The sequence below is a fragment of the Chiloscyllium punctatum genome, chromosome 6 (assembly GCF_047496795.1).
Source record: "Chiloscyllium punctatum isolate Juve2018m chromosome 6, sChiPun1.3, whole genome shotgun sequence".
Lineage (NCBI taxonomy): Eukaryota > Metazoa > Chordata > Chondrichthyes > Orectolobiformes > Hemiscylliidae > Chiloscyllium > Chiloscyllium punctatum.
The window spans coordinates 13,485,330-13,507,091 of record NC_092744.1 but is presented as its reverse complement, the minus strand read 5'-3'; the positions used below and the strand labels follow the sequence as shown (position 1 = coordinate 13,507,091).

General features: G+C 43.5%; 1 protein-coding gene across 1 annotated transcript; it reads left to right on the top strand.

The window, feature by feature from the left end:
• Positions 1-5,806: 5,806 nt before the first annotated feature.
• commd2 (COMM domain containing 2) lies at positions 5,807-18,932 on the top strand. Its single transcript, XM_072572032.1, has 5 exons — positions 5,807-5,985; positions 8,301-8,378; positions 11,548-11,630; positions 13,250-13,423; positions 16,372-18,932. The coding sequence occupies exons 1-5, from the start codon at positions 5,919-5,921 to the stop codon at positions 16,567-16,569; spliced, it is 600 nt and encodes a 199-aa protein (XP_072428133.1). The 5' UTR covers positions 5,807-5,918; the 3' UTR covers positions 16,570-18,932.
• Positions 18,933-21,762: the final 2,830 nt, after the last annotated feature.

The window sequence follows — 21,762 nt, the reverse complement described above, 5'->3', positions numbered from 1 at the left end:
AAAGGCTGGATAGGCTGGGACCTTTTCCACTGGAGTGTAGGAGTTTGCGGTGTGACCTTATAGCGGTTTTATAATCATAATGATATAGATAAGGTGAATAGCAGGTGTCTTTTCCCTAGGATGGGGGATTTCAAGACTAGATGAGAGGAGAAAGGATTAAAAAAGACACAAGGAGCAACCTTTTTACACAGAGTGTGGTTTGTGGAATTTGGAATGAATTTCAAGAGGAAGTGTTGGATATGGGTACAGTGAGAACATTTAAAAGACATTTGGAAAAGTACAAGAATAAGAAATGTGTGGAAGGACATGGGCCAAGTGCAAGTAGGTGGGACTAGTTTTGATTGGGATTATATTCGGCATGAACTGGTTGGACCTGTTTCTGTGCTGTATGACTCTCTGACTCAAAGACAGCTGGTCAGACGGCTTTCTGTTAGTGACAGAGATGTCATAGAGTCATAGAGATGTACAGCATGGAAACAGACCTTTAGGTCCAACTCGTCCATGCTGACTAGATATCCCAACCCCATCTAGTCCTACCTGCTAGCACCCGGCCCATATCCCTCCAAACCCTTCCTATTCATGATTTGGAGATGCTGGTGTTGGACTGGGGTGTACAAAGTTAAAAATCACATAACACCAGGTTATAGTCCAACAGGTTTAATTGGAAGCACACTAGCTAGTGTGCTTCCAATTAAACCTTGTGTTGTATGATTTTTAACTTCCTATTCATATACTCATCCAAATGTCTTTTAAATGTTGCAATTGTACCAGCCTCCACCACTTCCTCTGGCAGCTCATTCTATACATGTACCACCCTCTGTGTGAAAACGTTGCCCCTTAGGTCTCTTTCATATCTCAACCTAAACCTATGCCCCTCTAGTTCTGGGCTCCCCCACCTCAGGGAACAGACTTTGTCTATTTACCCTCTCCATGCCCCTCATGATTTTGTAAATCTCTATAAGATCATCTCTCAGCCTCTGACACTCCAGAGAAAACAGACTCAGCCTGTTCAGCCTCTCCTTATAGCTCAAATCCTTGAGCATCTTACACTATTGCTTACCAGTATACTGAAAGAGTGGTGTAATAGTGTTGACTGGATTAGTAATCCAGAAGCCCAGGCTAATGCTTTGGAGCCACGGGTTCAAATCTCATCGCAGCAGTAGATGGAATTTGAATTAAATAAATAAACCTGTATTAAATAAATATAAAGCTACTCTTAGTAATGGTGACTATAAAAGTATGATCAATTATTGTTTACAATTCTATTTGTTTGCTCATGTCCTTTAGACAAGGAAATCTGCTGTCCTTCCCCGGTTTGGCTTAGGTATGACCTAAGACCCATAGCGATGTGGCTAGCTCACTAACTGCCATCTGAAAGGTCCTAACAAGCCAACTGGGGATGGGCGTCAATGCGACCTTTCCAATGGTACCCACATCTGAACAAAGGATAAATTGAAAAAGTGTCAGATTTGTAGAGTCATAGAGATGTTCAACTGGGAGAGGTTTTATTTTGGCATGTCAAGATGATGCTGGTGGTATTTCGGAGGAGACTATTCTAGCCAGTTCTTGGAATGCTATGTCAGTCAATTCTCATCAAGTCTTTCTGCAATCCCCAGGAAATTGAAGATAGGGTCTATGTTAGGAAGGTAGACCAGCACTGAAATGAGAAAAAGGTTGACTGGTGACAAGGGCTTTAGAAGTAAAGGTCAGAAACTGGTCGAGAAGATCATTAAAGATAGAGTAAGAAAATTAGCTATGTGAAATTGCAATTGGATGTGAGTCAAAGGAGAGCTTTATATCTCAATAAAATTAGTTCGGATAGGGTCAGGAGCCAATGACAGATCAAGAAAGTGATTAAGACCAGGAGAGCAGAGAGTCCACATGAGATGACAGATTCCAAGTTGTCTATGATTATGGACCTGACAGTTTGCACGTAGATTGAAAGAGATAACAGGGGAGAAAGAACATGTAAGAGTGTGAAGTGAGTGTAGATTGAAGAGTTGTTCAGTTTAAAAACAGAGAGAGGAACATAAAGACAAACCCATGGAGTGGTGTCTGGGCTTCGTAGCTGAGGCAGACGGATAGTGAGATACAAAAGATTATTCTCAAGGGGAGATGAAGGGGTGGAAGAGATATGAGAAGAGTACGAAACTATACTTCTGTATAACTTACCCCAGATTTTGGATTAGTGGTGCTGGAAGAGCACAGCAGTTCAGGCAGCATCCAACGAGCAGCGAAATTGACGTTTCAGGCAAAAGTCCTTCATCAGGAATAAAGGCAGTGAGCCTGAAGCGTGGAGAGATAAGCTGGAGGAGGGTGGGGGTGGGGAGAAAGTAGCATAGAGTACAATGGGTGAGTGGGAGAGGGGATGAAGGTGATAGGTCAGGGAGGAGAGGGTGGAGTGGATAGGTGGAAAAGGAGATAGGCAGGTAGGACAAGTCCGGACAAATCATGGGTACAGTGCTGAGCTGGAAGTTTGGAACTAGGGTGAGGTGGGGGAAGGGGAAAAGAGGAAACTGTTGAGGTCCACATTGATGCCCTGGGGTTGAAGTGTTCCGAGGCGGAAGATGAGGCGTTCTTCCTCATGGTTATGGAGCAGCGGTGAAGGAGGCCCACGACCTCCATGTCCACGGCAGAGTGGGAGGGGGAGTTGAAATGTTGGGCCACAGGGCGGTGTGGTTGATTTAGATTACTTACAGTGTGGAAACAGGCCCTTTGGCCCAACAAGTCCACACCGACCCCCTGAAGCGTATACCACCCAGACCCATACTCCTACATTTACCCCTTCACCTAACACTACGGGCAATTTATCATGGTCAATTCACGTAACCTGCACATTTTTGGATTGTGGGAGGAAACTGGAGCACCCAGAGGAAACCCACGCAGACATGGGAGAATGTGCAAACTCCACACAGAGTCGCCTGAGGCGGGAATTGAACCCGGGTCTCTGACGTTGTGAGGCAGCAGTGCTAACCACGGTGCCACCATGCCGCCCACTTTTTAAAATAAGTGTCTCATTCCGTCGCCTTCACCCTGTAAATCTGCATATTGTTACATTGAACATGCCCATCGAATTCCCTTTTGTGTCCATTGAATCTGTCTCTTTGTCACTGTCAGACAGCGACTTACTGACCCCACTCCCTGTGTGAAAATGGTCTTCCTAATGTCACTTTTAGATTTAGACAGTTGGTTGGTGCCGGTGTCCCAGAGATGTTCCCTAAAGCGCTCTGCTAGGAGGTGCCCAGTCTCCCCAATGCAGAGGAGACTGCATCGGGAGCAACGGATATAATAAATGATATTAGTGGATGTGCGAGTAAAACTTTGATGGATGGGGAAAGCTCCTTTCGAGCCTTGGATAGGGGTGAGGGAGGAGGTGTGGGCGCAGGTTTTACAGTTCCTGCGGTGGCAGGGGAAAGTGCCAGGATGGGAGGGTGGGTTGTGGGGGGCGTGGACCTGACCAGGTAGTCACGGAGGGAACAGTCTTTGCGGAAGGCGGAAAGGGATGGGGAGGGAAATATATCCCTGGTGGTGGGGTCTGTTTGGAGGTGGCGGAAATGTCGGCGGATGATTTGGTTTATGTGAATGTTGGTAGGGTGAAAGGTGAGCACCAGGGGCGTTCTGTCCTTGTTATGGTTGGAGGGGTGGGGTCTGAGGGCGGAGGTGTGGGATGTGGACGAGATGTGTTGGAGGGCATCTTTAACCATGTGGGAAGGGAAATTGCGGTCTCTAAAGAAGGAGGCCATCTGGTGTGTTCTGTGGTGGAACTGGTCCTCCTGGGAGCAGATCCGGCGGAGGCGGAGGAATTGGGAATCCGGGATGGCATTCTTGCAAGAGTTGGAGTGCGAAGAGGTGTAATCCAGGTAGCTGTGGGAGTCGGTGGGCTTGTAAAAAATGTCAGGTCAAGTCGGTCATCATTAATGGAGATGGAGAGGTCCAGGAAGGGGGAGGGAGGTGTCAGAGATGGTCCAGGTAAATTTTAAGGTCAGGGTGGAATGTGTTGGTGAAGTTGATGAATTGCTCAACCTCCTCGCGGGAGCACGCAGTGGCGCCAATGCAGTCATCAATGTAGCGGAGGAAGAGGTGGGGAGTGGTGCCGGTGTAATTACGGAAGATCAACTGCTCTATGTAGCCAACAAAGAGACAGGCATAGCTGGGGCCCATACGTGTGCCCATGGCTACCCTTTGGTCTGGAGGAAGTGGGAGGATTCAAAGGAGAAATTGTTAAGGGTGAGGACCAGTTCGGCCAAACGAATGAGTGTTTCGGTGGAAGGGTACTGTTGGGGACGTCTGGAGAGGAAAAAACGGAGGGCTTGGAGGCCCTGGTCATGGCGGATGGTGGTGTAGAGGGATTGGATATCCATGGTGAAGATGAGGCGTTGGGGGCCGGGGAAACAGAAGTCTTGGAGGAGGTGGACGGCGTGGGTGGTGTCTCGAACACTTATACCCCAAACTTTGACAGTTGAACACTTTTTGAATGTATTCCTGGAGATTTTATCATAAAACCTAATCCCATGTTTATGTCTTAGTTTGTTTAATATATCCCTTGTGGTGCACTGTTTTCCCATCCCAATGAAAATAAAAACACATTATCCAATTGTATGACCCTATCATTCAGGCAGCCATTCTTCCCACTTTCCAATGTTTTCTTTGTAACGAACTAAGTCAGAAGAGAACTAAGAAACTGAAAAATATCACTTGTGTGTGAAGGACCCACACCTCAGGAAGGACATACTGGCACTGGAACGTGTCCAGCGGAGATTCACACGGATGATCCCTGGAATGGTAGGTCTAACATATGAGGAACGGCTGAGGATCCTGGGATTGTATTCATTGGAGTTTAGAAGATTAAGGGGAGACTTAATAGAGACGTACAAGATAATACATGGCTTGGAAAGGGTGGATGCTAGGAAATTGTTTCCGTTAGGTGAGGAGACTAGGACCCGTGGACACAGCCTTAGAATTAGAGGGGGTCAATTCAGAACAGAAATGCGGAGACATTTCTTCAGCCAGAGAGTGGTGGTCTGTGGAATTCATTGCCGCAGAGTGCAGTGGAGACCGGGACACTAAATGTCTTCAAGGCAGAGATTGATAGATTCTTGTTGTCTCGGGGAATTAAGGGCTACGGGGAGAATGTGGGTAAGTGGAGTTGAAGTGTCCATCAGCTATGATTGAATGGTGGAGTTGACTCGATGGGCCGAATAGTCTTACTTCCACTCCTATGTCTTATGGTCTTATGGTCTTATGGACCCCCCCCCCCCCCAATATTCTGCCAAAGATTAACAGTGGGGTAAATGATAATCTCCAATTCAATGAGGCTCTGGACCAGTGCTGGAGGGTGACAAACCTGCCAAGACTAAGGTGTGATTTGATGATCAGGGGTTTGGATAGGGAAAGCATTAAGAGGATCATTTGAATAAGAACAAACTACATGGGCATTGGGAAAAAGGCAGGAGAATGACAATTAATCACAGTGCTCATTGGAGAGCTAATGCAGACACAATGGCCTCTTTCTGCACCAATAATAATTATGATGGTCACAGTCCCAGAATCACAGAGAGGTAGTGGTAGCTTATGTGAATGGCATAATAGGTTAACAATAAGCATTTTTCTGATTGCAAATCAATGTTAACATATAAAACAAAAAGTGACTCAAGTTGAAGCACTCGCTCACTTGATAGTGAACTGTTGTTGGGGGGAAGGAATGGACGGACTTGACCCAGGAGAGGGTGCGCCTCTGCGTTTGGCCATTGGATGGCGCTCTCAGTGGAGGCTTGGACCGCCGGAACCTTAGTCGCGACGCCTTGTTTAACACGGACTCGGTGGGGTGTGGGTTTCCGGGTCTCCTATGGGAAGTGTTCGCTGTGTTTTCTGCTCCTCTCTTCTCTCTCTGTTTGCCCGAGGTCCCGGACTGAGGGAAGATGCTGCTGGTTTTGTCGGAGGAGCACAAGGAGCACCTGGGCTTCTTATCTCAGGTGGACTCTCCGGGTGAGTGAGTGCAAGCTGGGACTGAGGGAAAGAGAGAGGGGGTCCCTGGGGAGGGTCCCCCCACCCCCACCCCCAGTCCCCCTGGGGAGGGTCCCCCCACCCCCACCCCCACCCCCAGTCCCCCCACCCCCACCCCCACCCCCAGTCCCCCCACCCCCACCCCCACCCCCAGTCCCCCTGGGGAGGGTCCCCCCACCCCCACCCCCAGTCCCCCCACCCCCACCCCCAGTCCCCCTGGGGAGGGTCCCCCCACCCCCACCCCCAGTCCCCCCACCCCCACCCCCAGTCCCCCTGGGGAGGGTCCCCCCCACCCCCGGGTCCCCCGACCCCCCGGTCCCCCGGAGGGTCCCCCCGGGGAGGTCTCTATTCCGCCTCTCTTTCTCTCCCCCTGCCCCCGCCTCCCCCCAATACCTGGGGCGACTGGCCACTGTAGAGTAGAGATTGTGGGAGGGAGACAGTAGTGTAGGTGTGGTGTGTAAAAGGTGGTGTAGATGTGGCAAGGGGGCTTTAACACTGGGAGGAGGTCTGGGTGGGTGGTGTGACAGGGTTAGGAATGGTGAGGTGGGGGTTGTGATAGGTTGTGATAGGTTGAGGGTGTGTTGGAAATGGGGGGTGGGTGGGGATTGTGAGAGAGCTGGGTTTTGGGTTTGTGAGGGTGCAGGGAGTGGTTGTGTGATGAATGGGAGTTGTGCGAGGACTGGGGGAGGTGTGGGTTGTGTAAGGATGGGGAATTGAGGTATCTTTAGGTATGTGCAGTAGGTTAGAGATAGATGGGTAAGTAGGCTTGATTGGATTGGATGGGGTTTTGCCCAAAACATCGACTCTGCTGCTCCTCGGATGCTGTCTGACCAGCTGTGCTTTTCTAGCACTACACTTTTCAACTCAACATCTGCAGTTCTCATGTTCTCTTGAGTTGGAAAGGGGATTGTAAATTATGGTCAAACCTGAAAATTTCACTTTTTTGAGAAGAAAACCCTGGTGTTCTTTTATTTTTAATTTAACCTATTTTTCTAAACAACCTATTCAGGCATGTTATTACATAACTCTGGAGCCTCCTGGTCCAGGGGTAGTGACACTGGCACTGCGCCACAAGAGGGCCCTCACCCTGGCGTTCTTACCTAGTTTGATCTATATGTGACTCCTGACCATCCACCAACCGAGTTGACTCTGGCCTGCCTTCTGAAACAGAGTTTCTGCTCATGTCATGAGAATGTGATGTTTGGTGTTAGGAGTTTATTGTTTGGCAGATGACAGGGAAGTTTGTCTTCAGACGTTCTACAGTTAATTATAAACCAATGCAATATCAGTCAATCAATGTGGTGTAAATTACCATATATACTCATGTAGAAGTCGATTTCCTGGAAAAGTCAACCCCTTATTTTTGGCAAAAAAATTGTTTTCCATATATCCTGTGTAAAAGTCGACCATACTGAATTGCATTATAACCCTCTTTCAAAGGAAACCGCATGTTTCTATTAAGCTACTTTAACAAAATCACATTCATTCATTCATGCCAAACTCTACTCATTGCTCTTTGTTTACTATATTATGTCTCTATGCATTCATTTATAACTCTACTTACCAGTAGTCCATTTGGTTTACTGCAGCAGGTTTTGATTCATTCATTAATTCGGGCCGGTACTTATCGCACTTTGTTCACTATACTGTACATCCAAAAGTTAATATTGTTAAAAGTTAATAATTTTAATTGTGCCATTATATCTGAATAAAAGTGAGATGTATTCGCGACATATATCTTTAATTCTTTGACAAATTTGTGGATACTGCTAAGGTTCATTACATATGAGAGTATATAGGACGGAAACGAATTCAGTGGGAAAGTTCAAGATGCTTACACATTCAGAATTTAATAACTGTTTCATTTTAAGTGTGCCATGATACCAAGGAATGACGATGTTGAACAGTGACTTTGCAGGATTTCAATGATTCTTTAACATGTTAAATTTTATTACTGTATGTATAAGTAAAATTTACTTACCATAATTCATTTATGTTTTTCTTCTTTACCTGGGATTAGTTGAGCGATCAAATAGACTTCTGCTTAATATGGAACTTTGAACTGCAGCGTGAATTTCAGCCCCTCAAAACTAGTGCCCTTGTATTATTCGACCCCATAAATTGAAACTTTAAAAATAGTCAAAATAATTCAACTTTTACACGAGTATATATGGTAATCAAACTGGGAAAAATAAGCAATAAGATAAAGTTGTGAAGTAGAGGAATTTTTATTTTAAGGTCTTGCTAGTGCAATGCGTATTCATTTGTATGATAAAAGTTTTCTTTTTTGGTTTCAGTTGTAGGAGAATTCTGCCGAATTGCTGTGGAATTTCTGAAGAAAGGCTCAAGTCCCAAAATATTTGAAGGAGCAGCGAGTATGTAATTATGAGTGGCTTTTAATTTGTGATTCTAATAAAGGCAGTTGTGTTCTTTAATGCTGAGCACAATTTGCTAATATTACAATTCCAGTACCCACAATCTACATTCTGAGGAAAATAAAGAGCTATATAGCCAGTATAAGTTCTGTATAGCTCTACCGTGACCTCCCTGCTTTTATATCAGCCATGCCATGAAAGCAAACGTTCCATATGTCGCCTCAACTTCCCTATTAACCTGTCCTGCCATCTTTGGGGAACTATGGACATGAACCCCATGATCCCTTTGTTGCTTTGAGGTTCACAGTGTCTCTAGTACTTTGGGTTTTGCACGGCAACAGTGAATAGGAAATCACAAAATATGCGTTGTTTTATTGATGGGAATAATTTCATTTTTTACACTCAATTCAAAGATTCATTTGTTCAAGCAGGGTATTTTCAGGATCTGTCTTGAGAAGTTGGGAATTGATTGTCCAATAATATTGCCACATCCCTGCCATTTTGTGGTTTGCATACTGTTTTAGTTTTGCCTTATAATAAGTTGAATTACAATATATAGCGTTTATTGTATTCAGACAGTAGAGTGGTTATGGGGTGACCGATGAGCAGCTGTCCAGAAATCTAGTGTGATATTCACAGACTTGGTTTTGTAAGTGTGATGTTGGCTGTGATAATAGAGTCATAGAGATGTACAGCATGGACACAGACCCTTTGGTCTAACCCGTCCATGCTGACCAGATATCCCAACCTGATCTAGTCTCACCTGCCAGCACCTGGCCCACATCCCTCCAAACCCTTCCTATTCATACACCCATCCAAATGCCTCTTAAATGTTGCAGTTGTACCAGCCTCCACCACATCCTCTGGCAGCTCATTCCATACACATACCACCCTCTGCGTGAAAAAGTTGCCCCTTAGGTCTCTCTTATATCTTTCCCCCCTCACCCTAAACCTATGCCTTCTAGTTCTGGACTCCCCGACCCCAGGGAAAAGACTTTGTCTATTTATCTTATCCATGCCCCTCATAATTTTGTAAACCTCTATAAGGTCACCCCTCAGCCTCCAACGCTCCAGGGAAAACAACCCCAAGCTCTTCAGCCTCTCCCTGTAGCTCAGATCCTCCAACCCTGGCAACATCCTTGTAAATCTTTTCTGAACCCATTCAAGTTTCACAACATCTTTCCAATAGGAAGGAGACCAGAATTGCACGCAATATTCCAACAGTGGCCTAACCAATGTCCTGTACAGCCACAACATGACCTCCCAATTCCTGTACTCAATACTCTGACCAGTAAAGGAAAGCATAACAAACGCCTTCTTCACTATCCTATCTACCTGCAACTCCACTTTCAAGGAGCTATGAACCTGCACTCCAAGGTCTCCTTATTCAGCAACACTCCCTAGGACCTTACCACTAAATGTATAAGTCCTGCTAAGATTTGCTTTCCCAAAATGCAGCACCTCGCATTTATCTGAATTAAACTCCATCTGCTGCTTCTCAGTCCATTGGCCCATCTGGTCCAGATCCTGTTGTAATCTGAGCCTTAGAATTAGAGGGGGTAAATTCAGAACAGAAATGCGGAGACATTTCTTCAGCCAGAGAGTGGTGGGCCTGTGGAATTCATTGCCGCAGAGTGCAGTGGAGGCCGGGGCACTAGATGTCTTCAAGGCAGAGATTGATAGATTCTTGTTGTCTCGGGGAATTAAGGGCTATGGGGAGAATGCGGGTAAGTGGAGTTGAAGTGTCCATCAGCCATGATTGAATGGCGGAGTGGAACTCGATGGGCCAAATGGCCTTACTTCTGCTCCTATGTCTTATGGAGGTAACCCTCTTCGTTGTCCACTACACCTCCAATTTTGGTGTCATCTGCAAACTGACTAACTGTACCTCTTATGCTCGCATCCAAATCATTTATGTTAATGACAAAAAGTAGAGGGCCTAGCACCGATCCTTGTGGCACTCCACTGGTCACAGGCCTCCAGTCTGAAAAACAACCCTCCACCACCACCCTCTGTCTTCTATCTTTGAGCCAGTTCTGTATCCAAATGGCTAGTTCTCCCTGTATTCCATGGGATCTTACCTTACTAATCAGTCTCCCATGGGGAACCTTGTCAGACGCCTTTCTGAAGTCCATATAGATCACATCTACTACTCTGCCCTCATCAATATTCTTTGTTACTTCTTCAAAAAACTCAATCAAGTTTGTGAGACGTGATTTCCCACGCACAAAGCCATGTTGACTATCCCGAATCAGTCCTTGCCTTTCCAAATACATGTACATCCTGTCCCTCAGGATTTCCTCCAACAACTTGCCTACCACTGAGATCAGGCTCACCAGTCTATAGTTCCCTGGCTTGTCTTTACTGCCCTTCTTAAACAGTGGCACCACGTTTGCCAATCTCCAGTCTTCCGGTACCTCACCTGTGACTATCGATGCTACAAATATCTCAGCAAGAGGCCCAGCAACCACTTCTCTAGCTTCCCACAGAGTTCTTGGGTACACCTGATCAGGTCCTGGGGATTTATCCACTTTTAACCGTTTCAAGAACAAGGAGATTGTTTCCTTGCAAAGTGATAAAGGGAGGGAGAGGATTTTTAAGACATCTTTTATATTGCTATTAAAAAATGCATAGTTGTTCATCTTGCACTGATCAGGCTGAATGCAAGACAACCAATTTCAAGCAAATGCAGTACTTTGTACTACAGGAGAAAAGGGTGCACATTTTCCTGTTGCTTCCTCGAAGCTAATGCCTCAGCCAATCAGAGTTGATTTGCCATTCTTGCCTTTTGTCCTGATCAGTCCAAGATGGAATCTTCACTGGCTTTCTTTCTTTCTCTTTATAGCAATATTCATGTTCTACCATGCGATGTGTTAATTTCATTCCGTACGGCATTTCATTGTCTAGGGCAATACAGTAGCTATTTTGCATTCAGGGATCTCCCAACTCTAGTCCTCCACTTGCTGTGCTTACAGATATATCTAACAGGACAGCTGCTTTGGCATAATTAAGGGGAAATCCCATACCTCACTTCTCCTTTTGGTCCCACTGTATGACAGTATATTGCCTAAGATGAATTACAAAAGTATATAGTGAGGCTGTAACTTATCTGTTTAAAATCCAATGCTTATCCACATAGCAGTTATATAATTGAACTTTTTTGTCATAGGGAAGCTGAATGTGAGCACTGAAACTGTACAACATGGAGTGGAGGGTTTGATGTACTTGCTTACCGAGAGCGCCAAAATGATGGTAAAATTAATTTATTTATATACCTGTTCCTGTGGGATTAGCTTTGATTCAGTGTCCTGGACTAGTTATTGCTCAACAAAGGAATTGAAGAGAATTTTTCTGGAATCTTCAGCACCCCCAAGTCTCCCTACCCTGTTGTTTCTTTCACCTGTTCCAGGTGATTCCATGGCTATGGAGGGGTGGATGGTAGAGGGCAGAGGTGGCAGGAATTGGGGTAATGTTGAATTGTGATACTCTGGCCATCATGAAAGCAGAGCTTGCTTGATGGGCCAACTGGATAACTTCCTGCTGTCAACAGGAAGCAGTAGCAGTTTATTTTAACCTTTTATATCTAAAGGATAAAGTTAATCCAGCAACAGTGTTTAATCCACAAATTAGGAATTAAACAAGAAAATCAGGCGCAATTTTATACCAATGGGTTACAGTCTTGCAGATTAATTCATCAGTAAAGGGCGGTGTAAGGAGTAAAATTGTTGTATGGTGAAATGGCAAACTTTAATGTAAAGGTCAAGTCACCACTGTCCTACCGGGCTGCACTCTCTGCACCTACCGGGCTGCACTCTCTGCACAAAGGACAGAACCCCCCCCTCGGGTCCTCACCTTCCACCCCACCAACCTCCACATAAATCACATATTCCGCCAACGTTTCTGCCAGTGGATCCCATCACCAGGGATATATTTTCCTCCCCACTCCTATCTGCTTTCTGCAAAGACCATTCCCTTCGCAACCACCTGGTCAGGTCCACGTCCCCAACAACCCACTTTCCCCTGCTACCGTAGGAATTGCAAAACCTACACCCACTACACCCCAACCCCCCTCACCTCCATCCAAGGCCCCAAAGGAGCCTTCCACATCCATCAAAGTCTCACTTGCACTTCAACATATGTCATTTATTGTATCTGTTGTGGTCTCCTGTACGATGGAGAGACTGGACGTCTTCTCGCAGACCACTTTAGAGAATGTCTCTGGGACACCTGCACCAACCAATCCCATTGCCCTGTGGCCGAACATTTCAACTTCCCCCTCCCACTCTGCCGAGTACATGCAGGTCCTGGGCTTCCTCCATTGCCACTCTCTCACCACCTGACGCCTGGAGGAAGAACGCCTCATCTTCTGCCTCGGAACCCTTCAACCCCAGAGCATCAATGTGGACTTCACCAGTTCCCTCATTTCCCCTCTCTTCCCCCACCCCATTTACAGCTCAGCATTGCCCTCACATCGGCAGATGTACAAAATATTTTGAACATTGGCCTGAATGGGAATTCAATCCTGATGATGTGGTTCCATGTCTGAACTGTCTCATCCTTGCATACTAATGCCGACCAAGAATTAAGCCAGGGTCCATTTTTAAGTGATCACATCTAGGTGGGCGAAGGCAATTACAGGCAGTCCCTGCGTTGTGGCCATGTTTCTGTTCTGGAGTCCATTGGCAAGTCAGCACACAATGTAGGGTGATATAAAATAGCTGTATGCAGACATAAGTACAGGAATTGTTTGCTTGTCAAATCTTTAAAATTACGCTCCTATATTGGATTGTATTAGTTAATCAGGAGTTCCCTATATCATTTTTGTGAATTTAAATGCAATGTGTAATCACAAATCTTAACTTTATGATTAGATTTCCGAGGTGGATTTCCAGGACTCTGTGCTTGTTTTGGGTTTTCCTGAAGACCTAAATAAATTGCTACTTCAATTTTACCTGGATAATAGGAAAGAGATTCGGAGTATCTTGAATGAACTGACTCCAGACCTCCCACATTACCACAACTTAGAATGGAGACTTGATGTTCAGGTAAAGACTTTACAATCACCTCAACCCAGCAGTTTTAAATAATATTATATGCATTATTGTAAATGTATCTCATTTGCAGTGAAATTTAATTGTAAACAAAAATGCAATAAATCTTGTATCAAATGTTTTCTTAGATTTGGCAAAACCTCTATTCATACACTCAACAGAAGGGTTTAAAGCTATGAAAATGTGATCATTTAGAGAGTAGAAGACACTCCAGGAATCCTGTATTGAGTTATAACGATATTAATAAACAAAGATAGATGGCAGCTTCATGGTCCAAACATAGATCTTGCTTCACAATTTGGCTTAGAGCACAGACAACACTCGTTCTCTCTCTGTAACATCACCTTGCTTGGTCTTCTGCTTACTGTCAGGCAGCAGACTCTGATCCATAGAATCCTTCAGCCCAACAAGTCCACTCCGACCCTCTGAAGAGGAACCCATCCAGACCCATTCCCCTACCCTATTATCCTATATTTATCCCTAACTAATGTTACTTAACCTACTCATCCCTGAACACTATGGGCAATTTAGCATGGCCAATTCACCTAACCTGCACATCTTTGGATTGTGGGAGGAAACTGAAACAGCTGGAGGAAACCCATGCAGACACGGGGTGAATGTGCAAACTCCATACAGACAGTCGCCCAAGGCTGGAATCGAACCCGGGTCCCTGGTGCTCCGAGGCAGCAATGCTAACCACTGAGCTACCGTGGTCTTGCATGCTGTTCAGTTACTGAAAGCTGGTACTTGTTTATCTCTTACAAACCACAATACAGTATGATCAATGATGTTATTACACTATAACTGGTCTAATTTCCACATGATTTAAGGACTATGTAATCAATCTCAAATTGGCTTCAAAGGGTGATAGTCATTGACTGGTCTTATCTCCCACTGTCACCTGATAGGTACCATTTGATGCCAATTACTCATGAGATCGTCCTCTTCATTATAGTCTATGTCGCGTACCAGAGGGAAAGGCTTTAGGGTTTAGTGTTTTGCAAAAGAAGCAAATGCAAAGTGCGGAATGGAAGTGCCATGAAGTTTGGTGGAGGTCCATTCTATTGTGTAGCATTCAGGAGAGAACTGGATGATTGCTTAAATAGAAATAGTTGGGTGGTAATGGGGAAAGGCAGGAGATTGGTGCTAAGCTAAAAGCTGATGGCATGAGTGGTGTCCTGCACTGTATATTTGTGACTTAAGACTTCTGAATGAGAGGATTTTTCTGCTGCATGTTCTGATTGATACTCCAAATTCATTAGCTTTGTTTTGTTTAATTGCTGAAAGCTCCTCATTAAATCAGTTAGTTTGTACAGGGCATCTTCTGTGGAGTGTTGAATTGGTTGCTAGTGCAGGGAAAGTGTTACCCTTTTCATTTATAAATTTTTATATCGTGAAGTCACGAATTGTCTGAAAACTACACGATTTAAAATCAACACAAAGTTAACAAGTAGGCACTACTTTAAAACATAGCGTGTATAAAACATTAATACATTGTCTAAAATAGTCAAAAAAGATTGTACAGTCACAAAGCCAATAACACACTGTTACAGAACACTGAATATAAAGAACATATTTGGCAAAATATTACTGCTTCTCTTTCTGAAACATTGCAAATTAAAAATAGCACAGCCTAGAACACTTAGCTTTTCTTTCCAGACAATAAGTCTTTTTTTACCTTTGCTCTGATAATGACAAAACCAGGTACTTGTTAAGGGGATTAATGCATTCAACCTTGAAAGGCTATGAGTTCTTACTCTGTGACATGAAAATAAGTGTAGCAAGGGCACAAGCTTAATTAGTCTTGTAGCGCAGAAATGTGCTACATTGACTCCAGTTAAGCTGTTAATGTTCGGCTGACTGATGAATATACTTTGAGACAGAAAGCTAACACTGAAGGAGAAGCTGGGGTTAATCAGTGTTCTTTTTGCAGTTGGTTCACCTAATTTCACAACTGAGCAAACGTTTCTCTGCAAATTAATAAGTGTCATAGTTTGCTGCTGTGCCAAAGTTTTATGTTGTCAAGGATTTGAAATGGCTTCTCCGTTCAGGTCATCTACAAAAATGGGGAATAGAAATTCGGGCGCAGTTCCATGGACTATTTAAATCCATGGCCCTGGTTAACCTCTCATGTTTTCTTTTAATTACTTGTGTTTCTAACTCCAGAATCTAGTGTAAAACTTCGACTGTAGTCCTTTAGATACCTCTTATATTGAACCTTTGTGGTACGGTGGCTCAGTGGTTAGCACTGCTGCCTCTCAGCGCCAGGGATCCAGGTTGATTCCAGCCTCTGGCGATTGCGTGGAGTTTGCACATTCTCCCTGTGTTTATGTGGGTTTCCTCTGGGTGCTCCGGTTTCCTCCCACAATCCAAAGATGTGCAGGTTAGGTGAATTGGCCAAGACAAATTTCCCATAGTGTAGAGGGATGATTAGTTTTGGTGCATTAATCAGGGGTAAATGTGGAACAATAGGGTCTGAGTGGGTTACTCTTCGGAGGATCATTGTGGACTCGTTGGGCTGAAGGGCCTGTTACCACGCTGTAGAGATTCTGTATAATTTGCAAATGCTTTCCAGGCTTCAAAGTAACTTACCACATCCAGTTCTGTTATCTACTTTATGTACAATGACCACAAAAAAGGCAACAAAGTTTGTTAAGCTCGATTTTGTTCTTTGAAAACCTGTCTGGTGGTTTCTTATTAGACATGTATTACAGTACAGAGAAACCTAGATTATCTGAAGGACACTGGAGGGGAGTATTTCATTCGGTTAATCGAATTCCGGATAATCGAATGCTGGATAATCTAGGTTCCTCTATACTATAAATGAATTAAACATCATGAAACTGTAAATGCAAGCACTCATATTTCTGTTGGCTGGTTTAATGTAACTGTTGTGATGCCAAGATGATACCAAACATTTTTTGCTTTGTTTCTTCTGTCAGTTGGCCAGCCGTGCCTTAAGGCAACAGATCAAACCACTCCTAACTCTGAAATTACACCTGGAACAGAATGGACAGCGGAATGCCAATATCCTTCAGACTGACCCTGCCACCTTGTTGCACCTAATTCGCAAGTTGGAGCAAGCGCTTGGTGAAATGAAGACAAATCACTGCCGAAGGATAGTCCGCAATATAAAATAGGGAAATGAGGAGAGACTGGCAACCATTGGCATTCCCTGTGTCAGATTGAGACAAATGAATTTTGGGCAATTGGGGGTGTCATGTGTTCTTGGACTAATGGAGGAACCGGTTGCTGTTCTGTGTACAACATGATCTTGGTTATTGGAAGCAGTTTGAAGAATGAAAGTTGGTGATAGTCTTTGTTTGCTGTTACTGAGGTACTTTGACATTGGAAATCAGCAACCTTCATGACTACTATCAAATTGTAAGGTATTATTAGCTGGAGCTGTGAAGCCACACCGAAAAGTGCTTTATATTGATCATTGCCCATCAGTAAGATCTGAACTCCAGATGGTTACACACAAATGCTTAATTTTTTGATTAAATTAATGTTGCCTTAGGTGAAAAAGGGGCCTATTTTGGGGATTATGGCAGCAGGTGGCATAGTTAGGAAACAGCAGAAGAATGAAATGCAGAAAAGACTGGAATAATTGATCCTACAAAGCAGCTAAAATTAACTAGGAGTGAGAAAAGTATATCGAAGGGTCGGGAGGGTAGACAAACTGTGACAAAAATACTTCCTACAGGGGTCTCCTTGTATCTCTTAGGGTCAGGCTGAAATCAGTGCCAAACCGAGAAGGAGGTTTCTTCTCCAGTTGGCAGCTGCCACGTTCCTGTGTACAATCAATTTGAGTTTTTGTCTGCCCCGTTCATTGTACAGCCTACAAAAAGGCACTGAATGGGCAACCTTACTGATCACAACTGAGTGATTGTGTTGCCATCATTGACACTGATTACCATGATGAGGGTGAGAAAGAGGTGAAAAAGATTATCACTAACGTACAGCTCTGAATATTGTAGCACAATCAATAATTCGTTAGACCATTCATCGAAAATAACTTATTGAAGCACATTCTGATGACACTGAAACAATACATTGTTTTTTTTTCGAATATACATGAGCCAGGTTATTGCTAATGATTGAGAGATCAGTTACAAAAGACTTCACACTCACCGCCATGTCCAATTTCTCTGGTGCCAGCGTTAGATTTGCTAAGTTAAAAGTCGTGTACCAGTTCTGTTCCCAACAAAGCTAGCATTAAGATGCATTGTATCAAATAACATCTTTGCCATGTCCTTGTGACATGTAAGTCAGAACATTATTCCTGGACATTTTATTTTCAGTATTACAATTTGGATACCTAACTTGGGTATTTTCCCACAACTTCCAAAAAGAACATTGGGCTGAACAATGCACATTTTGTTTTTGTTATGCTCGCCCTAACATTTAGAACATTCATTTCCTGGTTTCTGAGGCAATTTCTTCTATCTTTTCCCTTTCCCAGTATCCCATGAATCTTTTAGTATCTTGGCAATTAAGAGACCAGACGTAGGACCCAAGCGCGCTCAGCACTAATTTGTTCCATTGTATGAGTAGGGAGCAAGCACATTATACAGCAGGTGCCATGTGGCTACATTATACATGTTACTCTTTTCTGACAGTTGAAAGAGTTGGCCACAATAAAGGAAGTGTCTTATTCTGTGCTCCACATGTTTGGAGATTTAATGGATGAAGTGAACAGTTGAAATGTCCTAAAGGGGTAAAGGTATTCTTGCAGTGAGTCACGCATATTATTCAGATTGTTTGGTTAAAAGCAAACTTGGAAGATGGACACTTTACAGTGGAATGGCCTCTACCTTCATTTGAATGTTGACTGCTGTTTGTGATTATAAATGATTTATTTCTTTTCGTTATGCCTAAAGGTCCATTGTACTTGGAGGCAGTTTTCAGCAGCTGTAAAGGTTGAACCAAGAAAATAAGGGAAACTTGGGTTCAAATGTACCTACATCTCTTTAATTTTCATATTATTGGAACTGTTCAGTAGTCAACATGTTCCCAATAGTTGCCCAAAAAGGTATTCTAACCAACAAAGTAAAAAATAGTCACCAATAATTGTATGATTAACGGTCTTCATAACATTTGATATTTTGTAAAATTGATTGAAATATCTCGATCACCTTTTAATTTTTGTAAGGAATTCTGGAAGTGTTAATTTGTTTTCTCTTTCTCTGTTTCTATTTGAATTATTTTTCATTACTTCCAGTTTGTTTAATTGGTGTAGTATTGTGAACATCATGTTGACATTATTCAATTACTAAAGTCAAGTGCAAGAAAATTAATACAAAATTTAACTAGTCTTAATGAAGTGGAAAAGATCCTCCTTCTCCAGAATTGCAGAACAATTGTTTGTGCCAAAATGGTACACAGAAAGTAATCTTATACTTCACTTTAATGCAATTTAGTTTAGACTTATTTCCCAATTCCTTACTTGAGTGCCTATATTCTTGTAAAATTCACATAATAAATAAATAATCTGACTCCAGAGTTGTAGTTTTGATTTGTTTACTTTTAAAATGCTCTCCTGTCCAAATATTCAGCAAATGAAATTGCATGATACTAACCATGTACAAGATATAATGGTATTTGCTGATTATTTAATACATTCAAGTCACCTTACACTCTATGTTCCTCAACTTCACAATGTATCAGTAATGTGGCATACTTTGGAATTCATTGCTGAATCCGATGCAGTTGAACTTCCTCTATCACTGGGTTCAGTGTATCTGCAATGTTTGTGGAGAAAATGTTTGGATTGTAGGAAAAATACTTGCAATGTATACCATTCATTTGAACTAACTCACCTTTATATCCTGAACTTGTTGATGCTAAGGTTAATTACAAATCCATTTGAGCACTGGGTAAGAAAAGCCATTTTTGCAATACATTGTACAGTGACCAGGTTTTGTTTTTTCTATACCTTTTTAATCTGACCAAATTGCTAAATGCAATAGGAAATAGTTGCTGGATTCTGGAAACTTTAAAAAATAACTGTAAATATGCAGTGATATACATGTGGATTTGTAGCTTTTGAGAAGTATTTTAGTGCGATTTGATGTGACCATGCCAAAGTTGATAAACTCAGTTACTGAGTTACCAGTTACTGTTTCAAACATTGGTGGACTGACTAGGCAAACTGGAAACTTAAATACTCCATAAAGTGATGCCGAGGGGACCTTTTCTAAGTGAGGCTGTGTGTTCTTGGGATTATGCATAGTGGATCAAGATGTATCGTAATTATTGTCTCCCAGGAACAAGTGAGATTGAGTTGATTCCTTTTAGGTCGTATGACTTGAAATTTAGTAGGTGTACTTTTACTAAAGAGCAGTGGAACTCTGAATTTTTCAGCTGAGTGGATTGCTTCAGAAGATCTGTGCTTGTGAAGATCTGCTTTTCTTATTCATTCGTGGGACATTAGTGTCACTGGCTGGGCCAGCATTTATTGTCCATCCCTAGTTGCCCTTGAGAAGGTGTTAATGACCTAACGTCTTGAACTGCTGCATCCATGTTCTGTGGGTTGATCTATAATGCCCTGAAGGAGGGAGTTCCAGGATTTTGACCAAGGTGATAGTGAAGGAATGGAGATTGAGTTCCAAGTCAGGATGATGCTTGGCTTGGAGGGGAACTTGCAGGTGGTTGTGTTTCCATGTATCTGCTGCCCTTGTCCTTCTCGATAGATATGGTTGTGCGATTGGAAAGTGCTGTCTAAGGATCTTTGGTGATTGTCTGCTACTGAGTGTCAGTGGTGGAGAGAGAGAGAGGATGCTTGTGGATGTGGTGCCAGTCAAACAGGCTGTTGATGTCCTGGATGGTAGGCAGAGGTGAGTACTGCAGATGCTGGAGATCAGAGTAGTGCTGGAAATACATTGCATGTCAGGCAGCATCCGAGGAACAGGAAAACCGATGTTTCAGGCAAAAGCCCTTCATCAGGAATTAACTCATTCTTGGGATGAAGAGCTTTTGCCTGAAACGTTGATTTTCCTGCTCCTTGGATGCTGCCTGATCTGTTGTGCTTTTCCAGCACCACTCTAAACTTGTCCTGGATGTTGTCAAGCTTCTTGAATGTTGTTGGCACTGCTCCTGGTATGCCCTCCTGCACACTCCATTGAGTTGAAGTAGTTGATCTAGAGGCTTGATGGCAATGGTTGAGTGAGGAGTATGTTAGGACATGAGATTGCAGATTGTATTGGTATACGATTCTGCTGTTGGTTTTGCTCTACAGTGCAGATCAGTTCAAAGACTGCCCCGTTTAGCATGATAGGGCCAAACAGCACGATGGAGGTATGGGACTTAATTTCCACAAGGACTGTGGGGTGATTTTTGTTCAACTTCACAATTACCTATGAGTTATTTTGTAGTTTGAAAATAAAATAGATTTTAGATTAGATTACTTACAGTGTGGAAACAGGCCCTTCGGCCCAACAAGTCCACACCGCCCCGCCGAAGCGCAACCCACTCATACCCCTACATTTACCCCTTAACTAACACTACGGGCAATTTTAGCGTGGCCAATTCACCTGACCTGCACATCTTTGGACCGTGGGAGGAAACCGGAGCACCCGGAGGAAACCCACACAGACACGGGGAGAACGTGCAAACTCCACACAGTCAGTCGCCTGAGGCGGGAATTGAACCTGGGTCTCTGGCACTGTGAGGCAGCAGTGCTAACCACTGTGCCACCGTGCCGCCCTAAATAAATTCTTTGTATAATTCCATTCATGCCCTCAGCATCCCAAATGCTCTACAATCAGTCACTTAAGTTTGAACTGTCGTAACTATAACATAGGAAGTAGCAAGCATCAACTAAATCACATTATAATCTATTTCAAGGATAAATGATGGCCTGCACACCAAGAGAATTCCCCTGCTGTTCAAAAGTTGGTATGACATCTTTTCACTCCATCTGACAGGGTAACACAAGGTCTTGGTTTAACATTTAATCCAAAACACAATTCTGGATGTGTTTCACAATCATGATTTTGTTGAATTCCCCTGAAAGTGAAAGCTTTCCTTGTCATCACTTCCAAGGAAACCAAAATGGCAGTGGCGGAGTGGCAGTGCCGTGTTCAAGCCCCTGATCTGGGGCTTGTCCACCTCCATGTGTTATCTTTGTTTCTTTTTTTCTCTTTTGCTTTGTTTCTTTCCTTTTTTTTAAAAGCAGCAGCAGTGAGAGAGAGTGGGACCCAGCAGCAAGGCAGGAGAGCGAGCCAATTATTCAAGATGATGGTTCCAGCACAGTAGGCCAGTCCACTCCAAGTTGGCCATGTTTTCTTTTCTCTCCTCCCCATCTTCCTTAATAACTTGCCTTCTGGAGA

Excerpts from the sequence above, each read along its gene's own strand:
- commd2 (XM_072572032.1), top strand. The coding sequence starts at position 5,919 with ATGCTGCTGGTTTTGTCGGAGGAGCACAAGGAGCACCTGGGCTTCTTA. Across the intron at positions 5,986-8,300 it reads ATCTCAGGTGGACTCTCCGG|TTGTAGGAGAATTCTGCCGA; the intron begins GTGAGTGAGTGC and ends TTTTGGTTTCAG. Across the intron at positions 11,631-13,249 it reads CCGAGAGCGCCAAAATGATG|ATTTCCGAGGTGGATTTCCA; the intron begins GTAAAATTAATT and ends CTTTATGATTAG.